Source organism: Elephantulus edwardii, unplaced genomic scaffold (assembly GCF_000299155.1).
Source record: "Elephantulus edwardii isolate Elephantulus edwardi_28Jun2011 unplaced genomic scaffold, EleEdw1.0 scaffold00087, whole genome shotgun sequence".
NCBI lineage: Eukaryota > Metazoa > Chordata > Mammalia > Macroscelidea > Macroscelididae > Elephantulus > Elephantulus edwardii.
The window spans coordinates 13,006,095-13,031,949 of NW_006399837.1; the positions used below are offsets into that span (position 1 = coordinate 13,006,095).

The window sequence follows — 25,855 nt, forward strand, 5'->3', positions numbered from 1 at the left end:
TCCACACTCGATCCACATGCTCTTTTGGGGACTCGGAGGACAGGAGGCAGGTCTATGGGCAGATCAGACGTCTGCCTCCCGTCCACACTCGATGCACGTCCTCTTCTGGGGACTCGGAGGACAGGAGGCACATTGTACTCAGTTTTGCTCACCTGTCCTGATCCCATGCAGACTAAGCAACCAGCATTTACTAGGACCCAACAAAGCTTTAGGGGCTGCGCTGTGGTGGTGGACTGATTAAGCTCTTGGCTGCTACTGTCCCAACTCACCAGGTGACCTGCAGGAGAAGGACGCGAGAGTCCGTTTCCATAAAGAGGGACATTCTCAGAGAATGCGTGGGGTGTTCGGTCTGCTTTATAAGGTCATTATGAGTCAGAATCAGCTTGAGAGCAATCAGTTTGAGTTTTGGTTTAATGATCCTTAGGAGGGTCAGAGGTGGCGCGGTGGTAGACTTCCCACCTCCCATGGGGGAGACCCAAGGATTCCTGGTGGTATAGTGCGTGGCATGTTAGGAGGCTCACCAGGAGATTGGCAGTTCAAATCTGCCAGCGGCTTCTGTGAAGATGGGCAGTCTCCTCCCATAAGACCTAGCAGCCTCTAATTGTTTATATGAGCATAAAAAAAAAAAGGATTACAGCCTCAGAAACACAGTGAAGGGTCACTATGACTTAGGACAGACGCAGTGGCAGTGGGTTTATGTGAGAGACGCAGGTTCAACTCTCAGTCAACATCCATCCCATCTGCCAGTGGAGGCTTGTGTGTTGCTTTGACCCGGAGCAAGCTTCAGTGGAGTTTCTAAGACGGTGTAGGACTAAAGGCCTCGTGATCTTCTTCTGAAAAGCGAAGGCCCTCTGGATATCCCAACACACTGACGTGTGACCACTGTGGAGATGGCTCAGGACAGGGTCCAGAGGCTGGGGGCCCACTCAAGGCAGCTACAACAAAGGGGGAAGGGGACCCAAAGAAACGAGCCTGAGGCGGTTGGCTGTGGATACTCCAAAGTGTCCTCACTGTGCGCTCGCTTCGGCAGCACATATACTAAAATTGGAACGATCCAGAGAAGATTAACATGGCCCCTGCACAAGGATGACACGCAAATTCGTGAAAAGTGCCCTCACTGAAAGGCTTTTTGAAAAATAGTACTTAGTCCTCACTACAAACAACAGATGTCGTTTTTGTTGTACCATGGAGTCAGAACTGACCCACAGCTGATCCTCCAGCGGGTTTTCAGAGGCAGTAAATCACATGGGACGAGACTGCCCATCTTTCTGGAGCAGAGCAGCTGGTGGATTCAAACCACACACCTTACAAGTCCTTACCACTAAGTCCTTACCACTAAGCCACCAGAGATCTCTTACAATCAACAGGTACTAAGAAGAAATTAATGCTGATTGTGACAATATTAGAAATCTAGATACAGACCATGGAGTTCAAGGGAAAATACTAAAATAATAACCATCGTGAAACTCCTGAGAAATAATGATAACAATACTAGCTAACAAGACTAAAAGGTGGTTTCAGTGTAAACAAAACGTAACGTCTTCCAACCAGGCTAACAGGGGCCTCAAGAGTGTGAACGCCACCATGGTGCTGAGGGGAGCTTTATCTTTTCTTGGTTTTTGTTCTTTCCCAACTATGGCTTTTTATTTGAACATTTCCCAGGGTTTTATTCCTCTATTATAGGGGGTTCAATAGACCCTATTAAATGGGGTTTTTAGATAACTGTGAAAAGGTGAAATACATTTGCATTTCCTTTGTGAAATCTTAACTCTTCAGCAAAAGGAAATGCTAATGGCCCTAGAAGCAGTATTCTTTCCAAACTTTCTTCAATTGTATTTTACTCCGAGCCCTCAGAGAATGATATTGTAAAAGACAAAAATGTTACATTCCCAAAAGAGTGATGAAAAGATTTTTTTTTACATTTGATCCTCAAAATACTTTTAATGCAATAATAAAAGAGAGGCTAATTTAAATATCATGAAAGTAGATTATGACAATCTATAAAGAATTCTTAAGACCTAGATTTCACAGCCAGGAATTGTCTTTACATGAGGTGGAGAGAGGATATCTATTATATATCAACTTGGAAATTCAGCTGCAAGCAGGTCAGTTCAGCTCACGACAACCCTCCATCGGGTCCACAGGGGGCAGCTCTGCTAAGCAAAGGGGGGTGCCTCTCTGGCAGGTCCCCCCAGAGCTCCCCAAGAGAAAGATGGCCAATCTCCTCCCACGTGCCTTGCAGGCCTCAAAACCCACTACAGGCTCAGCTCTACATCAGTTCCAACCCGGTGGCAAAGAGATGACCTTGAGAAATCTTAATAGAAGGAGACTGTCCCTCACTATCTGTGAGAACAGCTAGTGGATTTGAACCACTAGAGACTCAGAGCCTTTTGGTTCCAACATAACTAGCTACAGAATATATTATCCACACCCAATCAACCAGGTAACCTCCCTGTGGGCTGCCAGTAAGCAAGGACCTAGGATGTGGTCCCTTCTAACTCGGGACTTAGAGTCAGTTAAAGACATAAAGCTAACATTTTTTTAAATGGATAAAGACAGGTGGGAGTGTAAAATGGTGCAACCCCTGTGGAAAGCAGTATGGCGCTTTCTCAAAAAGTTGCAAATAGAGATACCATTTGACCCAGCAATTCCACTACTGGGAATATACCCTGAAGAGACCATAGCTGACATCCAAGCAGATATATGCACACCCATGTTTATTGCAGCTTTGTTCACAATAGCAAGGAGTTGGAAACAACCTAAGTGCCCATCAACAAACGAATGGCTAGAGAAGCTGTGGTATATTCGCACAATGGAATACTATGCTGCATTAAAAAACAAGGAACTCATGCAATATTATTCAAAATGGTTAACTCTGGAGAACATTATGCTGAGTGAAATATCCCAGTCACAAAGGGACAAATATTACATGATGCCACTGTTGTAGAATGGGACTGTCCTTGGGGTTGGGGAGAGACTGAGTAAGATGGGTTCAATGATGTGTGCTGCACTGAGGCGGAGGAGGGAGGGAACTGTTTAAAAGAGATATATAACTGGGTGTTTCTGTTATCACAGGAGTCTAGAGCGAGGGCTGCATGGTGGAGGGGACCTGGGGGGGGGGTGGTTTGTGGAACAATGAAAGAATCTTTTCTTTTACTTTTCCATAATATTTGACTCATGTACTTATAACTTGTTAGTCAAATTTGTGTCTTCTAGGTTGCAACACCCCCATGATACATCTTCAAGGATATGAACATGTACGGCCAAGCACAATCAATAAGAGTGCATCTAAATTCCAAAATCAATCTCCATAATAGTCTATGTGTTTCCTACTGCCAAAGGGGCCCTTTAGAGTAGTGAGAGAAGATCTTCACCCTGAAACCCACAGTGTCCCTTATCAGCAGGAAGTAGCTAAGAGAATACGCCATCCCCTTTTCCTTATGACTCAGTGTGAAGTCTCTCTCAGGGAGGAGTGATAGGGAATGGCAAAGGACACACTGACAAAGAAGATTGGTCAGAACTGGCTTTGACAAGCACTGTGGCATTTGGACAAGAACAAACTGGGAGGAGGGTGGAGAGAATGGTGCAGCGGTGAATGAATGGAAACCCAAAATCTCTGTAAATGTTTATGAAAATTAATAAAATATAATTATAGAAAAAAAAGACATTAGGAACCTGATTAGGATACACAATCATACCCCCTGTGATAGTGGCAGTAAATGTAATTACTACATGGAAAAAACAAAAGCAAACAGAAAAAAATCCATCAACATCAAATCGATTCTACCTTGTAGTAATCCCAGAGAGTCCCCAAAGCCATAATCTTTACAGAAGCAGACTGCCACCATCTTTTACCCACAAAGTAACCAGAGGATTCGAACAGCCAATCCTTTCATTAAGCAGTTGAGCCCTTTAACTGCTGTGCTACCAGGGCACCAGAAAGGAAAGTGAGGCTTTAACAGTAAGTAAAGCAGTTGGCTCTCATGGGTGTCTCAGAGACACTGGAGCACTCAGTCTGCTCCCTGGACATGCTCCTGGGCCAAACAGATCATCCGTGAGTTCAAGCGCGCCTGGATGCTTCCCATGGAGCAATGTTAGCCAGTGCTCATTTAACACTGCCCAAAGCGGTGCACAAGGCAGACAGCGTATCCAATGGAGGTGCATGTGGGCAAACAGAAAAGGAAGCAGGGAGCAGACACAGAGATGATGCGCCAAAGGACAGAGAGGAATCACATGCATTTTCCAAAGGCTCATCAGGCATTTCGCTCCATGAAACACTCTAAACGTGAATAAGACACAGACGCTACCAGCAGTAGCCTCTCTGGGACGCTGGGATGGCTTGGGAGTCGCCGTAGGGCTGGAAGCCATGTCACTGATGTTTCTAACACCAGCAGCGTCACCAACAGAGGACATGATCCACTGGACAGTTTCTCATACTAAGAAGAAAGGTCTCGAGATCTACTTCTGAAGACCAGCTGATGAAAACTCCAAAGTTCACAAGAGAATGCTGCCTGATACACCGCTGGGAGATAAGCCCCGAAGATGAGGCAAACCAGAGAGACCTACTGCTGTCCGATCGATGCTGGTGCTGTGAGATCGCCCATAAAGATCTGAGGCTGTAAATCTTTATCATCTTTATCCCAGGAGCAGCTAGAGACTCACATCACCAAGCTTTTGGTTAGCAGCCAGACACGTATTACAGAGGGCACTGAAAATACGCAGTGAACCCACCAATGGGCTCAAGCAAACCCTTAACTGTGAAGACGACACAGCCAGGCAACGGCCCTGAGAACGGACCATCTCCACTTCCTGCCTCCCCACCCTCCACTGCTTCCCCAAACATAACTGATGCCACAGTGCATGTTAACATTTCTAACAGGGTACAATGTTTCTCCACCAGGCAAGGAGAATATACATTTTAAAATAAAATTTCTGTTGGCAAAATGAGGTCAAGGCAAGGTGGAGATTTTACAAAATATCTCATATCCAGAAATAATAAAAACATGAAAAGTTCTGCTCTGTTAATTCACTCCATGTCTGTCTAAGGGTTCAGTTACATTTCAACAGGACAGAGTTGTAGTAGATTGAATTGTGTCCCTCAAAATATGTGCACACTTAGCTGGACCATGGTTCTCAACAGTTGGGCCATTATGTAGTCATGCAATTTGTCAGTAATGTAATAATTTAATCACACACACCCACTTCAGGATTTGATATAATGTGGAAACTATGCAATGACCCCATGGTCTGATACACCAAATAGTTGCAAAGAATTAAAGGTGGAATGCAACACCCCTGAATCTCATCACAGCCCTAACAGGGAAGGGGAGTTTCCTGAGGGTGTATACTATTTTTTTTCTCACAAAAGATAAAAGGGGAAGGAAGCTGGCCAGAAGAGGAGACCTCAGGACGATCAAGAAAGAGCGACTGGGAAGGGAGTGCATTCTTCAGGGGCAAGGCCAACGCTTCAGGAAGCTCCTTGACACCTGCAAGACTGAACACATGGAGATCTCCAAGGCATGACAGGCCCCAGATGCAGAAGGAAGCATGAAGCTTCCTCCAGAACCAGTAGAAAGACGGGTCTTCCTAGAACTAGCCCCTGAATTTGGGCTTCGAGTCTCTTAAACAATGAGAAAATAAGTTTCTGTTTGCCACACCATTCACTTGTGGTGTCTGTGTTACAGCAGCAATGGATAATTAAGACAGAAAAGATGCAGGAGAGGGCTGCATGTGCCTGGGATGGGCAGAACCTAAATATGAGACTTGGTACAAATGCAACTCTCTCAATATGCTGCTATCAGCACAGTAATGGTCTAAGCCCCAAAGGCACTTTGTCAGGGGAGAGATAAGGACCACTCCCAGGCTGCAGTCGGAATGCTACATCAGAGGAGCAGTGGACAGACGATTAGCTGGAAGATGGCCCACATGGAGCCCCGATTAGCTGGAAGACGGCCCACATGGAGCCCCGGCAGGAGTGGATGGCGGGGCGTGGAAAGCACTATGAGTGAGGAATTCGTTTCCAAATATCCTTTTACAATCAGAGCAGAGACAGTTGAAAGAAATTCACTAGACTTGTGGTGATTCAGAGGTTAAACTACAGAAGAGCCCAGGCAGCACAGTGGTTAGGTGTTTGACCACTGACCAACAGGTGAGTGGTTCAAAGCCATCAATCAGCTCCCATAACATCACACTCTTGGAAACACTATCGAGTAGTTGTGTTCCGCCCTATCGGGTTAGTATAGGTTTGACTCTCCCCTGTAGGGGCACTAGGAGTAGATATCAACTCAACGGAAGTTGATCTGGTTGGAGTTCAAGAGTAGAAAAGTTAGGAGCATCTCTCTAAAGGACAGGCATACAGAAGAGGGCCCCGAGGGGGACAGACTCCCATGAATGACTATGGAGCTGGGGGTTCGGAGATAGCAACTATCTTAGAGATCTGACCGAAAGGCCCTCTTGGACAGGCCCCAAACGAGTAGGAATGAAGATTTTTCCTAGATGCCCAAACCCAAACAAACACACTGCAATCAACCCTGATTGTAGGACAGAGCAGGATTACTCTATCAGCTTCCAAGACTGTCAATCTTTATAGGACCAGATTGCTTCAAATGTCTCCAGAAGAGCAACTAATGGGATTGAACCATCAAATTTCTGGTTAGCAGCCCAACACAACTCAGCGTACCACCAGAGTTCCTTTCAGGGCCTCACTCAAACTCAACGCACTGCCATGGAGTCAGACCCAGCGCAGAGCTGACCCTCCAGGTGCAAAGGAGGAGACGGTCCATCTTATTCCCATTTGAACCGTCTGCCTTTGGGCCAGCAGTCCAGCTCCTTTACCTGTTAGGCTATAAGAACTCTCTTTCTGTTTCCCACAATTCCTAGAACAGATAGACCAAGATGAGAAAGATCACTGAGACACGGAGCAGTTATATGAGTTGTGTTAAGTGTGAGCCCCCCGTTGAGCTCTGGCTGGGACAGAGACATGTCTGGATTTCCAAGTCCAGGCTGTGTCCACTTCAAGCCACACTGGACCTGTGATCTTAGGAACCAGCTTTGATTTTAAGTGAAGCCTTACCTGAAATAGATAAAGGACAGAGCTTTGATGGTTATAATTCAGACAATCTGAGCAATATGCCTCGTCTGCTGCCTCTACAAACTACAGCAGAGTGGGCTTGAGTCAGATACGGGTATTGAGAGGGTTTGGCAGCAAGAACTCACCGATGAAGTAGTTGTGTCCCAGGGCAAGCATCTCCTCCAGGAGAACCAGGGCCCCAGGGGCCTGGAGGAGGGTCATGCTCCTCCCATCGATGAGGGAGCACTGCTGGAATCCAGTGGCCGTGACCTTCCACAACAGAATCAGGGAAGCAGAGGCATCTTGCCGAATTCTAAAAGCAAAAGCAGTATAAACAGAAAGTCACTTTCTGGAAAATTTCCCTCAGAACCAACTCTTCAAGTTAAAATAAAAATGACGTGAACATCCAAAAAGGTACTAGGCAGTGGATGAGTTGACCTTCAGAACCAGCCACGTATTTGGCTGTACATACTGGGATCATTTTTCTCATTTGTTGGGAAAATCCCTCATCCATGTATTTAAAGAAGTCTGGTGGTGCTGTCACTAACACTGCACACTGTTAACCAGCAAATCAAATACACCAGCCACTCCACACAAAGATACAGGACACTGCCAGCTCTCTTAAGGATTTATTGTTATGGTTGGTGTTGCTGTTGTGTGCCATCGAGTCACCTTCAACTCAGAGAGACCCTATGTATAGTAGCTCTGTACCTTATCCTATCCTGAGCCAGTCTCACTGACTCTGACACACCTAATCCCATCACCCCAGTCACTGTGTCAATCCATCCCATCCAGGGTCTTCCTCTCCTGCTCTGTCCCTTCATCCTTCCAAACATGATGCCCTTCTCCAAGAACCAGTCCCTCCTGGCCACATGCCCAGGGTATGTGAGATGGAGCTTCAAAATCCTTTCCTCCAAGGAGGAACTTGGTTTCACCCTTTCTAAGACAGACCTGTTTGTTCTCTTTGCAGTACACGGTATATTCAATACTTTTCTCCAGCCCCACATTTTGACCTTCTGTCATCCTTAGTCGTTGTCCAGCTCTCTGATACATAGCAAGTAACTGCAAAGACCATGGCCTGGATCAAGCACACCTTACTCTCTAGACTGACATCATTGCTCATTAGCCCTTTGGAGAGGTCCCTGATAGCAGATTTGCCCAGTGCAATCCATATTTTGATTTCCTGACTGCTGGTGCCAAGAGTGTTGACTGTGGAGCGGAGCAAGACGAAAGTGTTAATAACTTCAATGTCTTCTCCGTCTACCACGGTGCTGCTCATTGGCCCAGTGGTGAGATTCTTTATCTTATTTTTTTTCTTTTTTATTTTTTTAGATTCTTTATCTTCTTGATGTTGAGCTTTACAGCCTCCAAAACCCAAAGAAATTGTTCTCTTCTGTGCTAGAGGGTCTCTGTGAATCCAAATCAACTCCACGGCAGGAAGTTTTTGGAGTTTTATGTACAAAAGTGTGCACAACTAAATCATCTTTGGATAAAAATTTTCATAAATCATAAAATGAACAGTCTCTTCTCAGAAAGGTTTACAGCCTCGGATATCCAACGGCAGGCTGCTAGGGGATGGAATCCACTTGCCGGCAGTGGACCGTGGGTTCTTAGGAAGGTGCGACACAGTATGGGGTCCTGCTGGAACTGATGACCAACGTGCCCTGCAGCTGAGCGTGGCCGCTGGAGCTAAGCTGCTAGTCAACCTGGCTCCAGCTCATCTTCACAGCCCAATGTTGAAGGAACAACTACTAAGAGCGACTGGCCCTTCCCCAGACAGGCTCCTTCCCAGCCGCCTCATCTACTTAATTTGGCTCCTAATCAAAAGGTTCCTTCACCCAGAAGTACCTCCGAAGAAAGTCCAGGTAACGTGTCTCCAAACAGCCTTTGTAAACCTTACAGTGGAGCAGGTTTCCACGCTGACACCCGTGGGGCCACCTTGAGCCTCTGTTACCTCAACGACAGCTGGTTTTCTTCTCTGCATGGAAAATGCGGGACCCTTCGACATCAAGCCCACATATGCCGCTTCTCTGAGATCTTCCCAGGCCACTCTCTGTCCCTGAGCTCCCAGAGAGCAGGGTCCCTCCCTCGACTAGCAGGTCATCTTCTAACTGCAAACATCTGCTCCGAGCTGCCTCCCCAGACAGAGCACAATGCATACAGCAGGTACTCACGGAGGTCTGGTCACAACTGTGTTCATCGATGTGTGAAAACCTAGTAACCCCACAAGTTCAGTTAGAGAACCTCAAGATCACCCAGCACCCCATCTTACTCTGCTCGGGTCAGACTGAGCCCAGAGCTACACCCTGGAGGAGGCTTAGAGGATTCCAGGTTTGTTGGGAGGAGAAAAAAGCCAAAACCCTTTTCAGGGCTTAGGGGAGGAGAAGCTGACGAGGGCCAGGTACTAGGAACGAGACAAGAGAGGGCTGGGAGATGGTTTCATAGGAGTGAAGAAAATAGAGGCCCTAAAACTGGCTAGTTAGGGGCATCAATGGGGCTGCAAGCACTGGAACACTGAGCCCAGGGCGCCCCCTGCTGGTGCAATGAGACGCTGCCTCACACGCCACATCCCTCCCCCTACGGGATTTTGCCCCCTGGATGCAGTGAGTCACTGTCCACCTCGTGTGGGTTCAAGGCTGGGGTATGAGGGAGACGCAGAGACTGTGCAGCAAAGTCCTTCTTCCAAGCCTTCTCCTCTCAGGGACTCCACTGCTCAGAACACAAAGCACGGTGTGTAAAACATCCTTATGCAGTATCCACTCCTTTGCCCAGTGTCCATGGTCATTGTTGTTGTTGTTAGGTGCCATCGAGTCAGGTCCAACTCACAGTGACGTATGTTCATCAGAATGAAGCAGTGCCAGGTTCCCGGGCAACCTCACAATTGCCGCAGCGTCCAGCTGCTGTGTAAACTATCTCATTGAGGGTCTTCTTTGTTTGCACGGAGCTTCTGCTTTAACAAGCACGATGGCCTCCTCCAGGGTCCTAGCCTCTCCTCATGTTGCTTCCCTTTCACATGGGGCTGATGAAGAGAGTCAGCTGCCCACACTCGTAGGTTCCCTAGTCTTCTGAAACCCCCAAAGGTTGGACATAGCATCTTCTCTGGTGGTCATGGGCAGGGGCAGTTGATGACCACAGGGGAAGGAAGGCAGAGTCTGGCCGCTGTAAAGCTGGAGCCCCAGGACTTGCTGGCTTTGTTCTCTGGGGAATAGCAGCTGGTATCCCTGAGTGCCACTGCAGTGAGCCCAGCCCACAGCAGATGCCCCATCAACGCTCTTCACCTCGTTCCCACTGGTCACAATGACAACACGCCAGACAAAGGAGCTAAAACTTCAAGTAAGACGCTATCTTCCTGACTGCCTGATTTCAAGGAGAAAATCGTAATATTGAGACTTTAAATCGGGCTGCTTTATGTATATGGTATCCAGTGGCCTAGTGGGTAAGGAATTGTGCTGTCAACCCAAAAGCACACAGTTCAAATATACAACCTGTTCTGCAGGAGAGAGATGGTCAGTCTCCTTTCATGCCATTTACTGCCTCTAAAAAACCCACTGGCCAGTCAGCCATGAGCCGGTTCCGACTCGACGGCACACCACAATGCCTGGGTCAGCTGCTCTTTTGCATGTGAGGGAACTCCGGTGGTGGTGTGAGTTAAGTATTAAGCTAATAACCTAAAGGTTGGGGTCTGAGGACACCAGCAGCTCTGCAGTAGAGGGACGAGGCTGTCTGGTTCTGAAATAAATGTGAATCCTGTGGGTCAGTTCCACCCTGACCGAAAGGTCACTAGGAGCTGTGATCGAGGGGGTGGCAAAGGCTTGAGGTTCTAGCTTATGCACATGGATGTTAATTTAAAATAAATTCTATTCTAGAGAGCTCTGGTGGCCTAGTGGCAAGAAGCTGCACTGCAATTACAGAGGTACACAGTTCTAATCCACCAGATGTTCAGCTGGAGAAGGAGGGGCAATCTCCTCCTGCGCCAATTGGATGGGATTTGATGGTACACACAGAAAATAACAAAAAATTAAGTTAAAAAAATTTAAAACAATAAGTTCTACTCTATTTTGTTATTTTATTGTTATTAAATGAAAGGCATTCTGGTGGCACAGAGAGTCATGCTACTAACCCAAAGGGGTACCTCTCTAGTCGTTCAAACCCACCAGGGGTCCCGTGGCAAGAAAAGATGGGTAAGCTGTTGATGAGAGACTTAAGCCTCAGAGCCCCACTGCAGGGCCAGCTGTGCCTGCTCCTGACTGAAAGCAATGAGAGTGAGTCCATGAATGTCTTAAGAGGCTGAATAATTTGGAAAGCAGGTATTCAGAAGGTGGCATGTCTGACCCCAGGCCTCCTCCAAGGCCCCTGGTTTTCAGACCTCATGCGGATTCATCCACAGCAATGCCACATTAATTCTAACTCTAACAACCAACTCTGGCATCACTATCTCTAGGTGTTGAGTGACCTGGGCCTTATCTACACACAGACTCCTTCCATCATTGCCAACAACCAGTTACAGATTCGTCACACAAGGGCACACAGCCCCCAGCATGCCTTAGAGTGAAACCCTGGTCCAGGGAGCACTGTCTTACTTTACAGAGGTGTTCTGCGGCACATCGAAGGACACCAGGCGACCCCCTGCGGAACTGTTGGAACTGGCATTCCCACAGGCAACATCCGGAATCACCTGGGAAAAGAGAAGGGACCAGTTAGTGGAGTCGGCCACAGGATGTGATAATATTTCCACACAGAGTGGTGAAGCATCTGGGTCTTAAGCAAAGGGCTCGTGGTTGAAACCATCAGCCACTCCAGAAGAGAAAGGAGACATAGTCTGCCTTCTTACGTAAAGGTCAACACTCTTGGAAATATTACGGGGCTGTTCTACGCTGTCTTATGGGCTCGTTAGGATTGGCGATGAGTTTGGGGGTTTGCTGCTTGGTTTTCATAAGGTGCTGGAGGGCATTTTCTCCATTTCTTCCCACAGTGCAGAAGCAGGAACGTGGAGAAGGAAAAGTCAACCTTCATTGCAATGAATCTTCATCATTTGTTCCAATGGAAAGTTTTACCAACTGAATTTCTGAAGTGCAAAAGGTTTCCTGAGAGTAGCCTAGTCTGCGGAGCCAACAATGTTACATAACATTTAGTCCAAAGAATTTCACATTCTCAGAGAAGTATCACTACTTCACAAAAAGGGAGTGTACACATGGAAGCCAGACTCAGAGGACCCACGGAGCTGGCGGGAACTTCCAAATCTGGTGCCTAGAAATAATCCTTACATTTGAACCACAACTATCCCAGGAGCCATGGTTAAAACAGACCCCAGTTTAGCCCAATGATCAAAGAATACTTGTCTTGAATGTAGCAGCCTTTCAAAGAATTATCTAGATGAGTCCAGGCTGGCAACAGTTCATTGAAAGCACAGAGGAGAATTTCAATGGGCAGAGAGTTCAAGTTGGCCGTGGTGAGTGAAACAGCAGGAAGTGAGAAAACAGTGACACAACGGGAAGTTATTTTAACCGTTCACGCAGAAATTGTGACTATATGTGTACGTACATGAATATATGACCACTGCCAAAGAAAAATCTCAGTAAATGTTAAACACTGAGTTAACTCAGCATAAAACAATTCTTTTTCAACATTTTTACCCCCATCCAACACACAGGAATTTTCTAGAATGCACAAATGGTCAAATGCTATAAGTACTATACTCTATTTTTAAAAGTGTGAGCCCAACTTGAACTTCATTTGCAAAAACAACAACTGTTACATAACTTTTAATCCTAAAAGGTTCCAAAGAGTGTCAAAGAATTTGCAAAATAAGCATCATTGGTTCACCAGGGGAGCGTCCACACATGCATACCCACGTCGTTCTAGGGCACTTTAACTGCTTCCAGAACAGTCTAGGAACTAACTGTGAGAGTAGAGGAGGTCTTTTCTCACATCACCCCAAATGCAGGGCAGCATGTCTTCAAATACACAGACTGAAACGGCTGGCCAGGGAGAAATGTCCTTTCAAGAGCTGCCATGATAAATGGGGAGACAGATCGAGTCCACATCCAGCAAAGACGTATTAAAATCTGAACTTCAAAGTGGGTATTAGAAGTTCAAAATTACAGCAAGTCCTCAGCCTGGGTTCTGGGTTGTTTTGGGGGATATTATGGAGAGGTTTGTGGGAGAAGGATTGACAATCTCCTCTCATGCAATTACTGTCTTTGAAAACCCACCAGAGGGTCAGCTATGGGTCGGTTCCAACTCTAGGGTACACAACTACAACAGCAGCAACAGGAGGAGGTGTAAGGGAAGCTGAAAGCATTGCCTTTAAGTCTGAATGTGGTGATGGCGGGCACAGGAATTAGAATTACCTGGAAAAGACAAGACAGGAAAAAACACTACCACCCCACCCTTCAGAACCAAGAAGAAAACTGCAGACGCATCGCCTGACTCACATATACGATGCACACGGAGCTCCACGTTCTTTCGTTTCCGCTATGAACTTGACAGCAATATACAAGCCCAGGAAAGCGCGGACATAAGCGTAAACCATGGGTCAGGATCATGCTTTGTCAACATGGCCTCAAACCCAGGATTTGGCTTTGTTCTCCACTGCTCAAGCGGATACATTCACATTTTCTATCAACATAGCAACAACAGTGAGAGTGGCACAGGACTGGCCATCTGATCCTGTGGCACATGAGGTCACTGGGAATGAGAGCTTCACGGACATCATTAATAGCAACTCTTAAGAGGTCTGCTGAAAAATCTACAGAGTGAGGCTTTCGACAAGCTTGAAAACACACGCCACATCCAGAATGTTTTCCGTTTCCACAGAAAGCATTTCTGTTGCCTCAAATAAATAAGATCTCAAAACAGCATCCTCAACTACAGTCTCAGAATAGTTTTAAACCAGTGATAATCTTCTCTTCTCTAAATCTCACCGAGGTGCCATGAGGTACAAAAACAGAAACGTGTAAAACAAAGAGAAGAACTGACCTTGATATTCCATGAAGGGAAAATAGGTCAAAACTTGAAGGTCATGTAATGATAGTTCAGTTATGTCTTTCTAGATTGAGATGTTTGCCCCACAGCTTGTGTGTTAGGGCTTGTAAAAGACTGTTGTTGTTGTTGTTGTTGTTGTTCTTGTTGTTCTTGTTGTTTGCTTTCAAGTCAAGCATGACTCATAGCGACCCCATGAACCAAAAGCCTGAAGCCCCTCTACAACTGTCGACATTTATCAAAGTTCATAGAGTGTCCAGAGGAATGTTGTTTACGAAGTGGATGCCACTGTGAAAGATTATCTTATAGAAATGTATGTGGACACCTTTCCAAAATATGACATCATTCATTCTTTTCTTATATATCTAACCCTTTTTAAAAAGTTCACAAAACTGTCATTTAAATGCTTTATTTGTCTTACCAAGAATGTGTGTGACACACAAGTGTGGACCAGAAAAGCATGATCACTCTTGGCTCCAGCCCACAAGCTCATGACAACCAGGCCACAATGGAGCAACACACGGCATCCGATGACAGAGCTTCCACTCTCTGGTTTACCACCGTAGACTTCACGTCTTTCTTCCTAGCTGGTCTTAGTCTAGAAACCCCACTGACACCTGCTGAGCATCCTAGCAACATGCCAACTTCCACTGGCACGTGGTGGTGGTCATGCCTGAGGTGCACCGGCAGGGAATCGAACCCCTGGTCTCTCGTATGACTGTTGTGTCTCACAAAACAAGGTTAGATACTGGGGGGGTTTTCAGTAGGTAGCATCAAACTTTCTATTTTTATCTCCAACAGAGAATCACAAGAATTAGAACCAAATGCTGGTTTCTTACATAAAAAACAGATGCGATAACACAGCCTCACCTCCACTTGATCCCATTTCATCTCCACAACTTTCTGTCCCGTTTTGGGCTGCCACATGGGCAGTGTCGTGGTTGCCGGGGAGTGGGGCAGGCTTGCTTCAGGTTCCTGGGTGGCAGGTACTGGCTGGAGCTGCCTGGCGGCCGTGGCCTCAGTCCAGCCAGGGGCAGGGAGGCTGGGAAGCACCTGTTCACAGTGGGTCCCGCCGTAACCTTCGCTGCACACGCAGAGGTAGCCATCGCTGGTGCTGCGGCAGTCACCATGGAGACAGGGGTTGCTGGCACAAGGATCGGCGACAAGCTGCAGAGAGACCATAAGTGGGTCAATTATTTCCTCCTAAGACAAGTGGGCAGCAACTGAGCTCTGTGTCTCAGCATTTCTAATCCCCACATTACACCAGGATTCACTCCACCACCGATAACTAAAACCAAAAGGGATATATGATTAGATATTACTGTCATGACAGGAGTCCAGAATGAAGGCTGCACAGTGGAGTGGACTTGGGGGGAGGGATTGAATAACAATGAAAGAATTTTTCTTTTACTTTTCAAAAAGAAAAGCAAATTAGGGGGAAGAGTGGACAGGAAGAAAAGTGCAACAATGAATGAATGGAAATCCAAAGTCTCTGCAAACTTTCATTAAAACCAATTTAAAATTAAAAATAATTAACAAAAAAAAAACCCCAAAACCAAAAAACCTACCAAACAAACAGAAAATCCCCTGCTGTCAAGGCTATTCCAATCCAGAAACTCTCCATAGGGTTTCTGAAGCTGCAAAAGTTAATGGGGGGAGACTATCTCTTCTTTCTCCCACTGCACAGCTAGTGGATTCAAACTCCTGACCTTTCACTTGGCAGCCCAACATGTAGTGCAAGGTGCCACCAGATCTCCTTAAGTAATTAGTGCCAGCAATGTCTCAGAAGTCGTGCAGCCAGAATGCTTCTTAGAGGCAACAATAGTGAGGTGATGTCTCACGGATTTGGGGCATGTTATCAAAAGGGGTCAGTCCCTGGAGAAAAGCACCCTGCTTAGAAAAGGAAAAGGTCAGCAAAGCAGAGAACACCCTCAATGAGACAGCACAGTGACAGCAGCAGTGGGTGGAGACAACAAAGGATCGAGCAGGGATGTACATAAAATATGAGCCCAGGCTGACTTGACGGCATCTAACAACAACAACAACACAACATGTAGGGCAGAACACATTGTTTAGAGGCATTCTGGAAAACAAAACCATTTTTAGATTTTAGAAAAATATACTAAAGGTCACTGTTAAGATAGAGGACTTAAGGAAGAAATCAGAGAGCACGAGAGAAAGCTTAATGCAGCATCATTAAGGGTGGGGGAGAGCTCCCAGGTGAGTTCCTCATCCTGGAGAGGCAGAATGGGAAGTCACGCCGTGAACTTACTGGGGAGGATTTTTATAAACAGAGTCTTGAGGGAGGGACATTCCACTCTGATTCACGAGCCACCTGCTAGCTCAGCCAGTCAGGCCAGGCCGTTTGCTCTTCTTATCAGCAGCAAGCAAGGCCATCAGCATTTGAGTTCTGAATGTTTCATTTTTCTCTCTTTGGTCCCCTTTGCCCAGACTTAACAGTCACCACTGGACTCTTCTTCACACGCTGGACCTTTGCAAGGATGCCTTGTGAGAGGTGCTGGCCTCTTCCACGTCCCCTGCAGGTGCACTCGCCCACACCCCACCTGAGCAACCAACCTTCTGAAGGTGACACTATTGAACCCATGGCTGCAAGATGAACAATCTACACAGCAACTGCTCCCTAAAAGACAGCACGTCGTCACTGTGATCTTAGCACCCCACGTGGCAGAGTAAAACACCCCCCAGGGTCTCCTACATCGTCATCTCTACAGACGGTGCTCTGGTGAGGAAGTCTATAGCTAGAACTGCTAAGTCTTTCTCCTATGAAGTCCATGGGTGGGTTTGAACTGCCAACCTTTTGCTAACTAGCCACACCTTTAATTGTACCAGAAGGCAGATCGAATCCACCAGTCCCTCCTCAGGAGAAGCCTGGGCCGTCTCCTCCTGTTGCTACCTACGTCTCAGAAACCTGACTGAGGTGCTGGTGAGTCAGAACCAACCCACCAACAGCTAGCTTGAATCTGAGTTCTGAGTAGTCTGTTAGGATCCTTTGTGGCATAGCTTGTAAAGGAGCAGGCTGCTGACCTAAAGGCTAGTGGTTCAAATCCACCAGCTACTCCACAGGTGAAAGTGGGTCTTCTCATGTTTAGTCCTGGATGCCTGCCAAGGGTCAGAGTCCATGGGATCTGACCCACCTGCTCTGAGTTTCAGTTTTGAGTCTTTAAAGAAACAGATCACTAAGTCTTGCTCCTGTGAAGTCAATGGATGGGTCTGAACTGTCGACTTTTTGCTAACTAGTCATGCCTCTAATTGCACCATCTTCTAAAGACACTTTAGAAAATGGTGATTTCATTATCTGAAGAGTGCCTGCGGCGGCGTTCCGCCGGGCAGGGCGGACAGCACTTCAGTACCACGTCTTTAAAACATGCTCTGCTCTTAAGTCCTCAATTGCTGACCTTGGAGACACTCTACAAAACAACATAAGCTTCCTCACTGTTCCCCAGACACTTCAAGAGTTCAAGGCCTATTCTCAGTGCTTATCCAATTATAATTTGTTCCTGTGATAAAAGAAAATTAAATCTCCAGCTAATATGTCCCTGGCTTCTAAGAGATGGCTGTAACCCAGAAATCAGTGAGGGGAGAAGTTACAGGAAAGTGGGTCCTCAGTCTCCCTTATCAAAATTAGTACAAACACATATCACATAAGGATAGTCGCCTACTTGGTGAAACAGCTGCTCATTCTGCTAAAGTAGCTTTATCAGTTGTTTTACAACAAACTCCTCAGGGAACTGAAGAGATTTGAGACTAAATAGAATCCCACTCAGAGCTCCGAACATGTATCATTAATTCTCTACTATTCCCTGGCAAGTCCCTCACAAACCTCAGCTAAGGCGAGGATGCTTCCTCTCTCGAGAGAATATGTAAACTCCAAATAAGTGAAACTATTTACAAGTTTTATCAACTCAAAATCAGAAGTCCTTCCACCAAAAGAGTGGGGGATCAAAAGAGAGGAGGAAGACCCTTCAACCAGATGGCCTGGCACAGTGACTGCAGCAATGGGCTAACGTATCAGGGGCTCCTGAGGACGGCACAGGCTAGGACAAGGTTTCATCGGTTATTCATTGTGACCTTACAAGTCTCAGTGGACTCAAGGGCACCTAACAACAACCTTCCACTGCAGCCAAGCCTCTTCCTGATGGCTCCAGCCCCTTCCTGCCTGCTGACCTCCTCTCCTCCCAGCCTCCTTCTCCTCCCTCCTCACCTGTCTCTGTCCCTGACGAGTTCATTCCTCCCAAAGGATGTCTGCATCTCCTGGCCCTCTGCTTGGAATGCCTCCCTGCAACTTTGCAGGCTTCCCTACCTCATTTCATTGGAGCAGTTCACTATTGAAATGTCACCTCTTCCAGGAAGCCTCCCTTGGTTACATAATCTAAAAGCATCTCTCTTTTTGGACTGCTCAGAGAATGAACAAGTTCATCCTAGAGAGGGTTAAACCAGGCTTCTCCCTGGAGCAAGGATTCTGAAGCTTCGTCTGACATACTCTGGACATGTTGAAAGGCAGGATCAGTCCTTGGAAAGAGGGATATCAAGCTTGGGAGGGTGGAGGGACAGCACAGGAGAGGAAGACCCTCGATGAGATGGATTGATTCAGTGACTGGGGTAATGAGGGTAGGTGTGTCAGAGACAATAAGATTGGCACAGGATAGAGCAGGGTTTAGGGCTGTTGTACATAGGGTCGCTATGAGTCACAGGCGATTCGACGCCACCTAACAACTCCCAAAATTGTGAGCTGCCTGTGCTCTCTGTTCCCAGCACAAGAAAGGAAACATGGCTGCGCTTTTGAAAAGCTGTCAAAAGACACAAAGGTACAGGTTTACGGATTTGGGGGAAGCAAAGCACGAAGGAGTCACGTGAATTGCTTGTCTCACTTCTGATTTCTTTTTAGCAAAGTTTGACCAAACTGCGGCACTGCCACTGAGTAGATTCTGGCCCACAGGGCAGCTTTCCAAGGCTGGGAACTTTTCCAGGGAGAGATTGCCAACCCGTCCTCTGCACAGCCACTGGCAGATCCAGACGACTGACCTTGATGTTAGAAGCACAACACGTATCACGCTATGCCAACTGAGCTCCTCATTTAACAAACGGGAGACAGAACTTGGTTATCAAGGGTGTTAAAAACCATGTCTGAACCAAGACCCTCGTGAAGAAGTTCATCATGCTCACTGACAGCACCCTGTACCACCAGTGGTACGAGTCCCACTGTGTGCTACCCCTGGGTTGCAAGAAGGGGGCTAAGCTGACTCCTGAGGAGGAAGATATTGTACACCAAAAGCAATCAAAGAAAATTCAGGGAAAATGCAATGAAAGGAAAAAGACTGAAAAAATCAGCAATCTGCTAGAGGAGCAGTTCTAACAGGGCAAGCTTCTTGCAGGTATCGCGTCCAGGACAGGCCAGTGTGGCCGCGCAGATGGCTATGTGCTAGAGGGCGAGGGGCTGGAATTCTACCTGAGGAAAATCAAGGCTCGGAAAGGCAAATAAATCTCCCTCCCGTTTAGCACATGTATTAAAGGTGTTTATTCTAAACAAACAAAAAGGAACCCCATAACGCCCCAACTATGTTTGTCAGATAAGCTTTGAAAACATTGAGGGAAACTTAGTCTTAAAGTAATGGTTTTAATCCTCTCTCTTACAGGGTCACTGTGAGGTGGAATCAGTTCTACAGCAACAGGTTTGAGGGGTTTTTTGGTCTTGAACATTCTGCTACTTGCGAAAAAGTGCGCAGTTCGAGCCCTCCAGCGGCTCCACCAAAGAGAGCTTCAGCAGCTGCTTCCACAAAGATCTTTGTCCACTTCTAGCTGACCCTTCAGGGGGTTTTCAGAGGCTGCAAACTGTAGGGGAGGAGACTGTGCATCCCACCTTTAGGTCAGCACCATGAACTACACCACCAGATTGCAACCTTGAAGCCCTGCAGCCAGCCAGTTGTTCTGTGTTGCGTAGTCACCATTACGTGGCGTAATCTCTGTAACAGTGATTCTTTCTTGCTTTATTTTGTGTTTCTTTTAATGCTATTTTTAGGGGAAAAGATACGACAGTGGCAATATTCATTAAATACTGATTGAGTGCTTACCCCTTGCCTGGAACTTTACCCCAAAACAGACCATAACCAGATCTGAGAATAAAATGCTAAGAACAGCTCCAGTGGTGGCCCTATAAAGTCCACACCTCGGGACCCGGCTGAAGCACTAAGAGCAGCTGCATCTGAGTGTCATCCCTCTCTGGTGACAGGAGCTGAGGTAGCCCATCACCCCAGTGGGCAGAGCTGGATGGGAAAAGGCAAGACCCCAAGACAGTCCTCAATCTACCACACCTGAGAGTCAGCTGCACCAGGAAAGGGTCTTAGTGAACAGGGAACGGAGGAGGCAGGGGGTAATTCTGTCTGGGTTTCACAGACACGGAGAATGCATAAACAGTGCAAAAATCAAACCAAATCCTCCACCACCAAGTCAATTTTGACATATGATCAAATAAAGCATGGCTGAAGTGAAGACCAGAAACACTCCGTAATGAAAAGACAGGGGGAAAAAGTCAAAATTAAATTATCAATTATTCAGATGGCCAACTAACACATGAAGAGATGCTCAAGGTCATTAACTCTTCACACTCGGTAAAACACTCATCGCCAGTAAGCTGGAACCATCTTGCTGCTGAACCTCCAACGGGTTTTCAGAGGCAATAAATCGCACATGGATATCTTTCCATCTTTCTCCTGCAGAGTAGCTGGTAGTTTTGAACCATGTGTCTTTGGGTTGGCAACGCAATTCCTTATCACTAAGCCACCAGAGCTCCTGAGGAGTTGATTAGAAAAAGAAAATGTGTAAAATGTATAAAAGAAATGTGTATGAATTATTTAATATGAGTTGTAAACTTTCACTCAAGTAAATAATTGGCAACAACAAAAAACTGAAGCTGTCAACCATACAGCTACAGTTTGAATTTCTAAAGGAATTCAAAACAGTAAATGGTCCGACTCAGTGCAACTCTCTTCTCTCTCTCACACAGAGAGAGAGAGAGAGAGAGAGCGCAAAAAGTATTCAAGGAACAAAACGCATCACAGGGTCACTGAATCACTTTAAAGACTGTTTCCTAGTAAAATTACTTCCTTAGATTATGCATATGCATAATTGTTTCACAAACACTGTCAACTGCCTGTCGTTGGATTCTCTAACTAGGATATTCAGACAAGTTTCATAGAAGAAATAAAAACACTGAACACAATCTGTTTAAGCAGCATAAACGCAGATATAAGATAGAATGTGAACATTGACCTTGAAGCAAAATCCTGACAATGTGGTTATTGTTAAGTCCTATTTTTCTACGCACAACTTACTGGGCTTCTTTCTTTTTTTTCTTTTCTCTTGTAGGAGAAAAGTATGTTGTAGAGGTCATTACTGCTCTTGAATCTCATTAAGTTTGAACTATAAGCAGGAAATAACCCAGCTGTCAAAATGCATAATGAGGCAAAGATATCATTAATAGAACTGACTTAGAGGATACACAAGATTTAACAGGCAATATTTTCTTGGCCATAATTCCTAGCTCCTAATGATGGGTGAAAAATTATTAAGTCTTTGAAATACTAGCTTTAAGAAAGTGTAAAGTCATTTTCTGCTCCCCACTAACCAACAGGCTCATTTATCAAACGCTCTATGTTTGTTGCATCGTATTAATTCATCCATTATAGCTTACTTTCTTACAACTACAGGAAATTCTTACAACTAGCCAGGAACTTTTCTTTCCGCATTTTCTTTTACACTTTTAATAAAAGTGTTGTAATCTTGATTATTTGGACTCACGGTGACCCCATGTATATCACAGAGAACCATGCTCGATGGGGATCTCGATGGCTGATTTTTCACAAGGACTTTCTTTTGAGACACCTCTGAGTGGACTTGAACTTCTAACCTTCCAGTTGGCTGTCAGCATGCTAACCCTAGACTTTGAACTAGTGTCAGATCATTTCTATTCCAATCAGGAGCTTTATAGGGGTGCAGTGTAGGGTTTGGTGGGAGCCAGATGTAAATTAAGGCTCCTGGCAACCCCAAGATTCATGTTTAGAAGGCAGAATGATGCTCCGGACAGGGTCTCCTTCCTTACCCTGTCTGCTGTCCAGGATCTGGAGATTCCCATGCCTTCTGTGTGACCCCAGAACAAAAGGATGAAAGGCCAAGGCAGGGATAAAAATGGTCCATTTATAGGTATGGCACTCTGGTGACCTCACAGGTTCTATGATGACTCCTGGCCGAAAAGTCAGCAGGATGAAGCCACCAGCAGCTTCTCAAGAGACAGATGAGGGTAGTCTGCTCTCAGGAAGATTTACAGCCTCAGAACTCCGCTGGAGGGTTGCCCAGGAGCCGGAACAGAATTGACAGTAGTAGGGTTTGCAGGCAGATTTAGAGTCAGGGCTTTTTCAAGCGTAGTTCACAAACACCTGTGTCAGCATCATCTCCACATTAAAAAAAAAAAAGAAAGAAAAAATTTAAAAAAAAATCCTTGCCACTCGATCAATAGGCAACCTCATAACAGATGGAGAAGAGACTGAAGTTATCCATGATTCCATTTTACCTAAATCAATAATCAACACCCATGGTAGCAAGAATCAAGAAATCAAAAGGGGGGAATAGAAAGAAAGCAAAAAAATGAGTTTCATTGGACAAATCTGTTCTCGTGGACCTCTTTGAAGTGCTAAAGATCAAGGATATCACCCTGGTCGACCCAAGCAATGGTGGTTATGACTGCTTAATATGCATGTAAAAGTTGGATAACAAATAAGGAAGATTAAAGAAGAAGTGATGCCTTTAAATTGTGGTTTTGGAGAAGACTAGTGAATATATCATGAACTGAAGGCGGGGGAAAGAACCAAAACAAAACACCCAAGCAAGTCTGTCTTAGAGGAAGTAAAACCAGAACCCTCCTTAGATGCAAGGACAGTAAACTTCTTATCGACTTTCAGTATTTTGTCAAAGGGGGCCAGTTCATGGCAAAATACATAATGGGAAAAGTGGAGGGTCAGTAGAAGAGAAGACCCTATATGCGATAGACTGACATAAAGACTCTGAAATGGACTTGAGCATAGCAGAGATTCTGAGAATGGGCCAGATAGGGAAAGGTTTCAGTCTACTGCATCCAGGGTCACTAAAGTTAGAGGTGACTTGATGGCACCTAGTGTCTCAACACACACCATCTTTTCTTCATTTACTGTCATGCTCTGTAGTCAGTGTCATCCTGGAGAATGGAGAAAGTGTTGAGGAAGCCAAGCTCAGGGAAAGCCAGAAGGAAACTTTTCATTCAAACCCTTCACCCTACAAATACGGATGGCACATCTTCTGTGACCCAGCACCATGTGGCCACTGAAGGGATGCTGTGGCCTGATACACATACAGAGGAGTGCAGGGTGAAAAGAAGGCATGGATAGCAAACAATGGGAGAAGAATCTGTGCACTATAACAAGAAAATGAAAATAGTCCAAATACCCACCAACAAATTAATGGCTTGAGAAATTGTGGTACATTTACAAAGTACTAAAGAACAATGATTTTGTAAAATACTGTACAACATGGGAGACTCTAGAGAGTATTCTGCTGAGTGGAATAACTCAATCTGCTAAGGACAAATACTGCATGAGACTATCACTGTGAAAAAAGGGTAAATGATCAAGATGCGTATACATGTTCAAAAGGAGAAGGAAAACGGGAGAAGGGAAGAAAAGGGTAGAAGAATCACCAGGATAGCAGAGGTGAGCAGGCAATGAGGGGGAAAAGGAACTGGGAAAATTCAATAAGGACTTGAAAAGACGGGATGATAATAGGCATGGACCAATAGTAATTAAGTATATAAAATACAATATACATGAATGATTGTATAAAACACAATGTACATGGATGAAGCACAAAGTATATAAATTATTGTATGCAAACCAATAAAAATATGTTTAAAAAATTTCAAAGGATTGTACAGGAGGGGGGAAGAAACAAAAGAAGTGGATCACTGTTTGATCATCTGTCTCAGAAATACGAACCATGGGGAGCTAATTACAGGCAGAATCTCCAGCCCCACAGAGTGTTAATCACACACTCTGTGAAGCCTGTTGTTGCTGTTGTTGTTGTTATTGTTGTTGTTGTTGTTGTCATCGTCGTCGTCATTGTTGGGGTAATGGAATCAATTTCAACTTCTAGGGGCACTTGTGACCGAGCAGAGATGTCCTAAAGGGTTTCCTAGGCTGGAAATCTCATAGAAGGCGATCACTAGGCCTTTTCTTCTTTCAAATCACTGAGTGAGTTTGAACTATAAACCTTCCAGTTATCAATCAAGCACTTAACTTTTACACCACCAGGTTTCTCAGATGATTCTGATAAAACTGATGTAAAGGTTTAGACATTTTGGGTTATACTAGGAGTCAGGAAACTATAACCTGCAAGACAAGTCCAGTCTGTTTGCATAAATAAATAAAGTTTGATAGGAACACAATCATGCCATGTGTTACGTCTCCACTGGTTTTGTGCAACTTCAGTACTTAAGGAGACCCTCTGGACTGCAAAGAAGACAAGATTTCTCTCGCTGTTAGCCAGCCAAGCTTTGATATAGACCTTTCATATAGTCCTTTCGGTTTCACAAAACGAAGAAAAACAATTGGTGAGATATCTGGGAAGACTTCGCATATGAAGACAATTTTCCAAGGCACCATTACAAAGTCAACAGCAATTGCATATGTTTCTTTTCCACATGGGCTGTCACTGCATAAAATGCATAAGTAAAAGAAGAACCTGTACAGTACAACTTGAGAGAGAAATGGGACTGTTGTTACGTGCCATCAAATCAGAATTAACTCGTACCTGACCCTCCAGCAGATTTTCAGAGGCTGTAAATCACATGGGAGGAGACTGCCCATTTTTCCCCCCACAGATCAGTTATTAGAATTGAACTATCTATCTTTGGGTTGGCAATGCAACTCCTTACCTTCAAGCCACCAGAGCTCCTAAATAAGATGGGACTCAAAACCCTTTTAAGCATAATTGTCCCCAGGAACGAGGCCAGAGGAATCTTGGCAGTGTAAAAGGAATACTTGCCTACCCATTTTGAAAGTGATACCTTAACCAGCAAAAATATCAAACTTCTCCTCCTCTTCATCCACCCATGATTAACTGAACTCAATGGAGAAAAATAAGAGCAGCCCACAGCAGAGGGTAAATATAAAGGTTATGTGGATCATGGAAGAGTGGGTTAGGGAAGGGTCACTTCCACCAGGGAGCCTTCAAGTAGCAAAAGACTATTTAAACAAATGGACCAAAAAAATTTAGTCCAAATAACTCTGAGACCAGAAGAAATAGATGGTGCCCCACAGCAACTGCCATTTACAATAGGTATCACAATAAAATGTCCTGGACAGAGTGGGAAAACAATGAACAAAGCTCTCAAGATAATTAAAAAGACCAGCCTTACCAATCTGATAGACTTAGATAGCCTTTGATTCTGAAATCAAACTCACCTCCTGGCTCAGTGTTCAGCCAAACAAGAGACAAGCTTATACAATGAATAATAACACCAGGGAAGTACTCGCTCATTAACAATCATTCACAAAAGAGTGGCAGTTCCCAGAGATAAAGACAGCAGGAAGAGATAGGGAAAGGGGCAAAAAGAAACAGGAAACACAGGTAGAAGGAGGAAGCATGCTATTTCATCGTGAAGACCACAGTCAGTGTTATGAATCATTGTATGTATAAACTGTTGAATGGAAAACCAATTCGCTCTGTGACCGTTCACAAAAATCGGAGTAAAAAGTTTTAACA

General features: G+C 45.3%; 1 protein-coding gene across 1 annotated transcript in view; it reads right to left on the minus strand.

The window, feature by feature from the left end:
• Positions 1–25,855, minus strand: part of DNER (delta/notch-like EGF repeat containing) — a 435,255-nt gene that overhangs the window by 253,102 nt on the left and 156,298 nt on the right. The window contains exons 5-7 of the mRNA XM_006890327.1: positions 14,921–15,217; positions 11,650–11,744; positions 7,216–7,382 (exon numbers count right to left, since the gene is read on the minus strand). Of these exons, the coding sequence (XP_006890389.1) occupies positions 7,216–7,382; positions 11,650–11,744; positions 14,921–15,217 (559 nt within the window). The remainder of the gene's footprint in view (positions 1–7,215; positions 7,383–11,649; positions 11,745–14,920; positions 15,218–25,855) is intronic.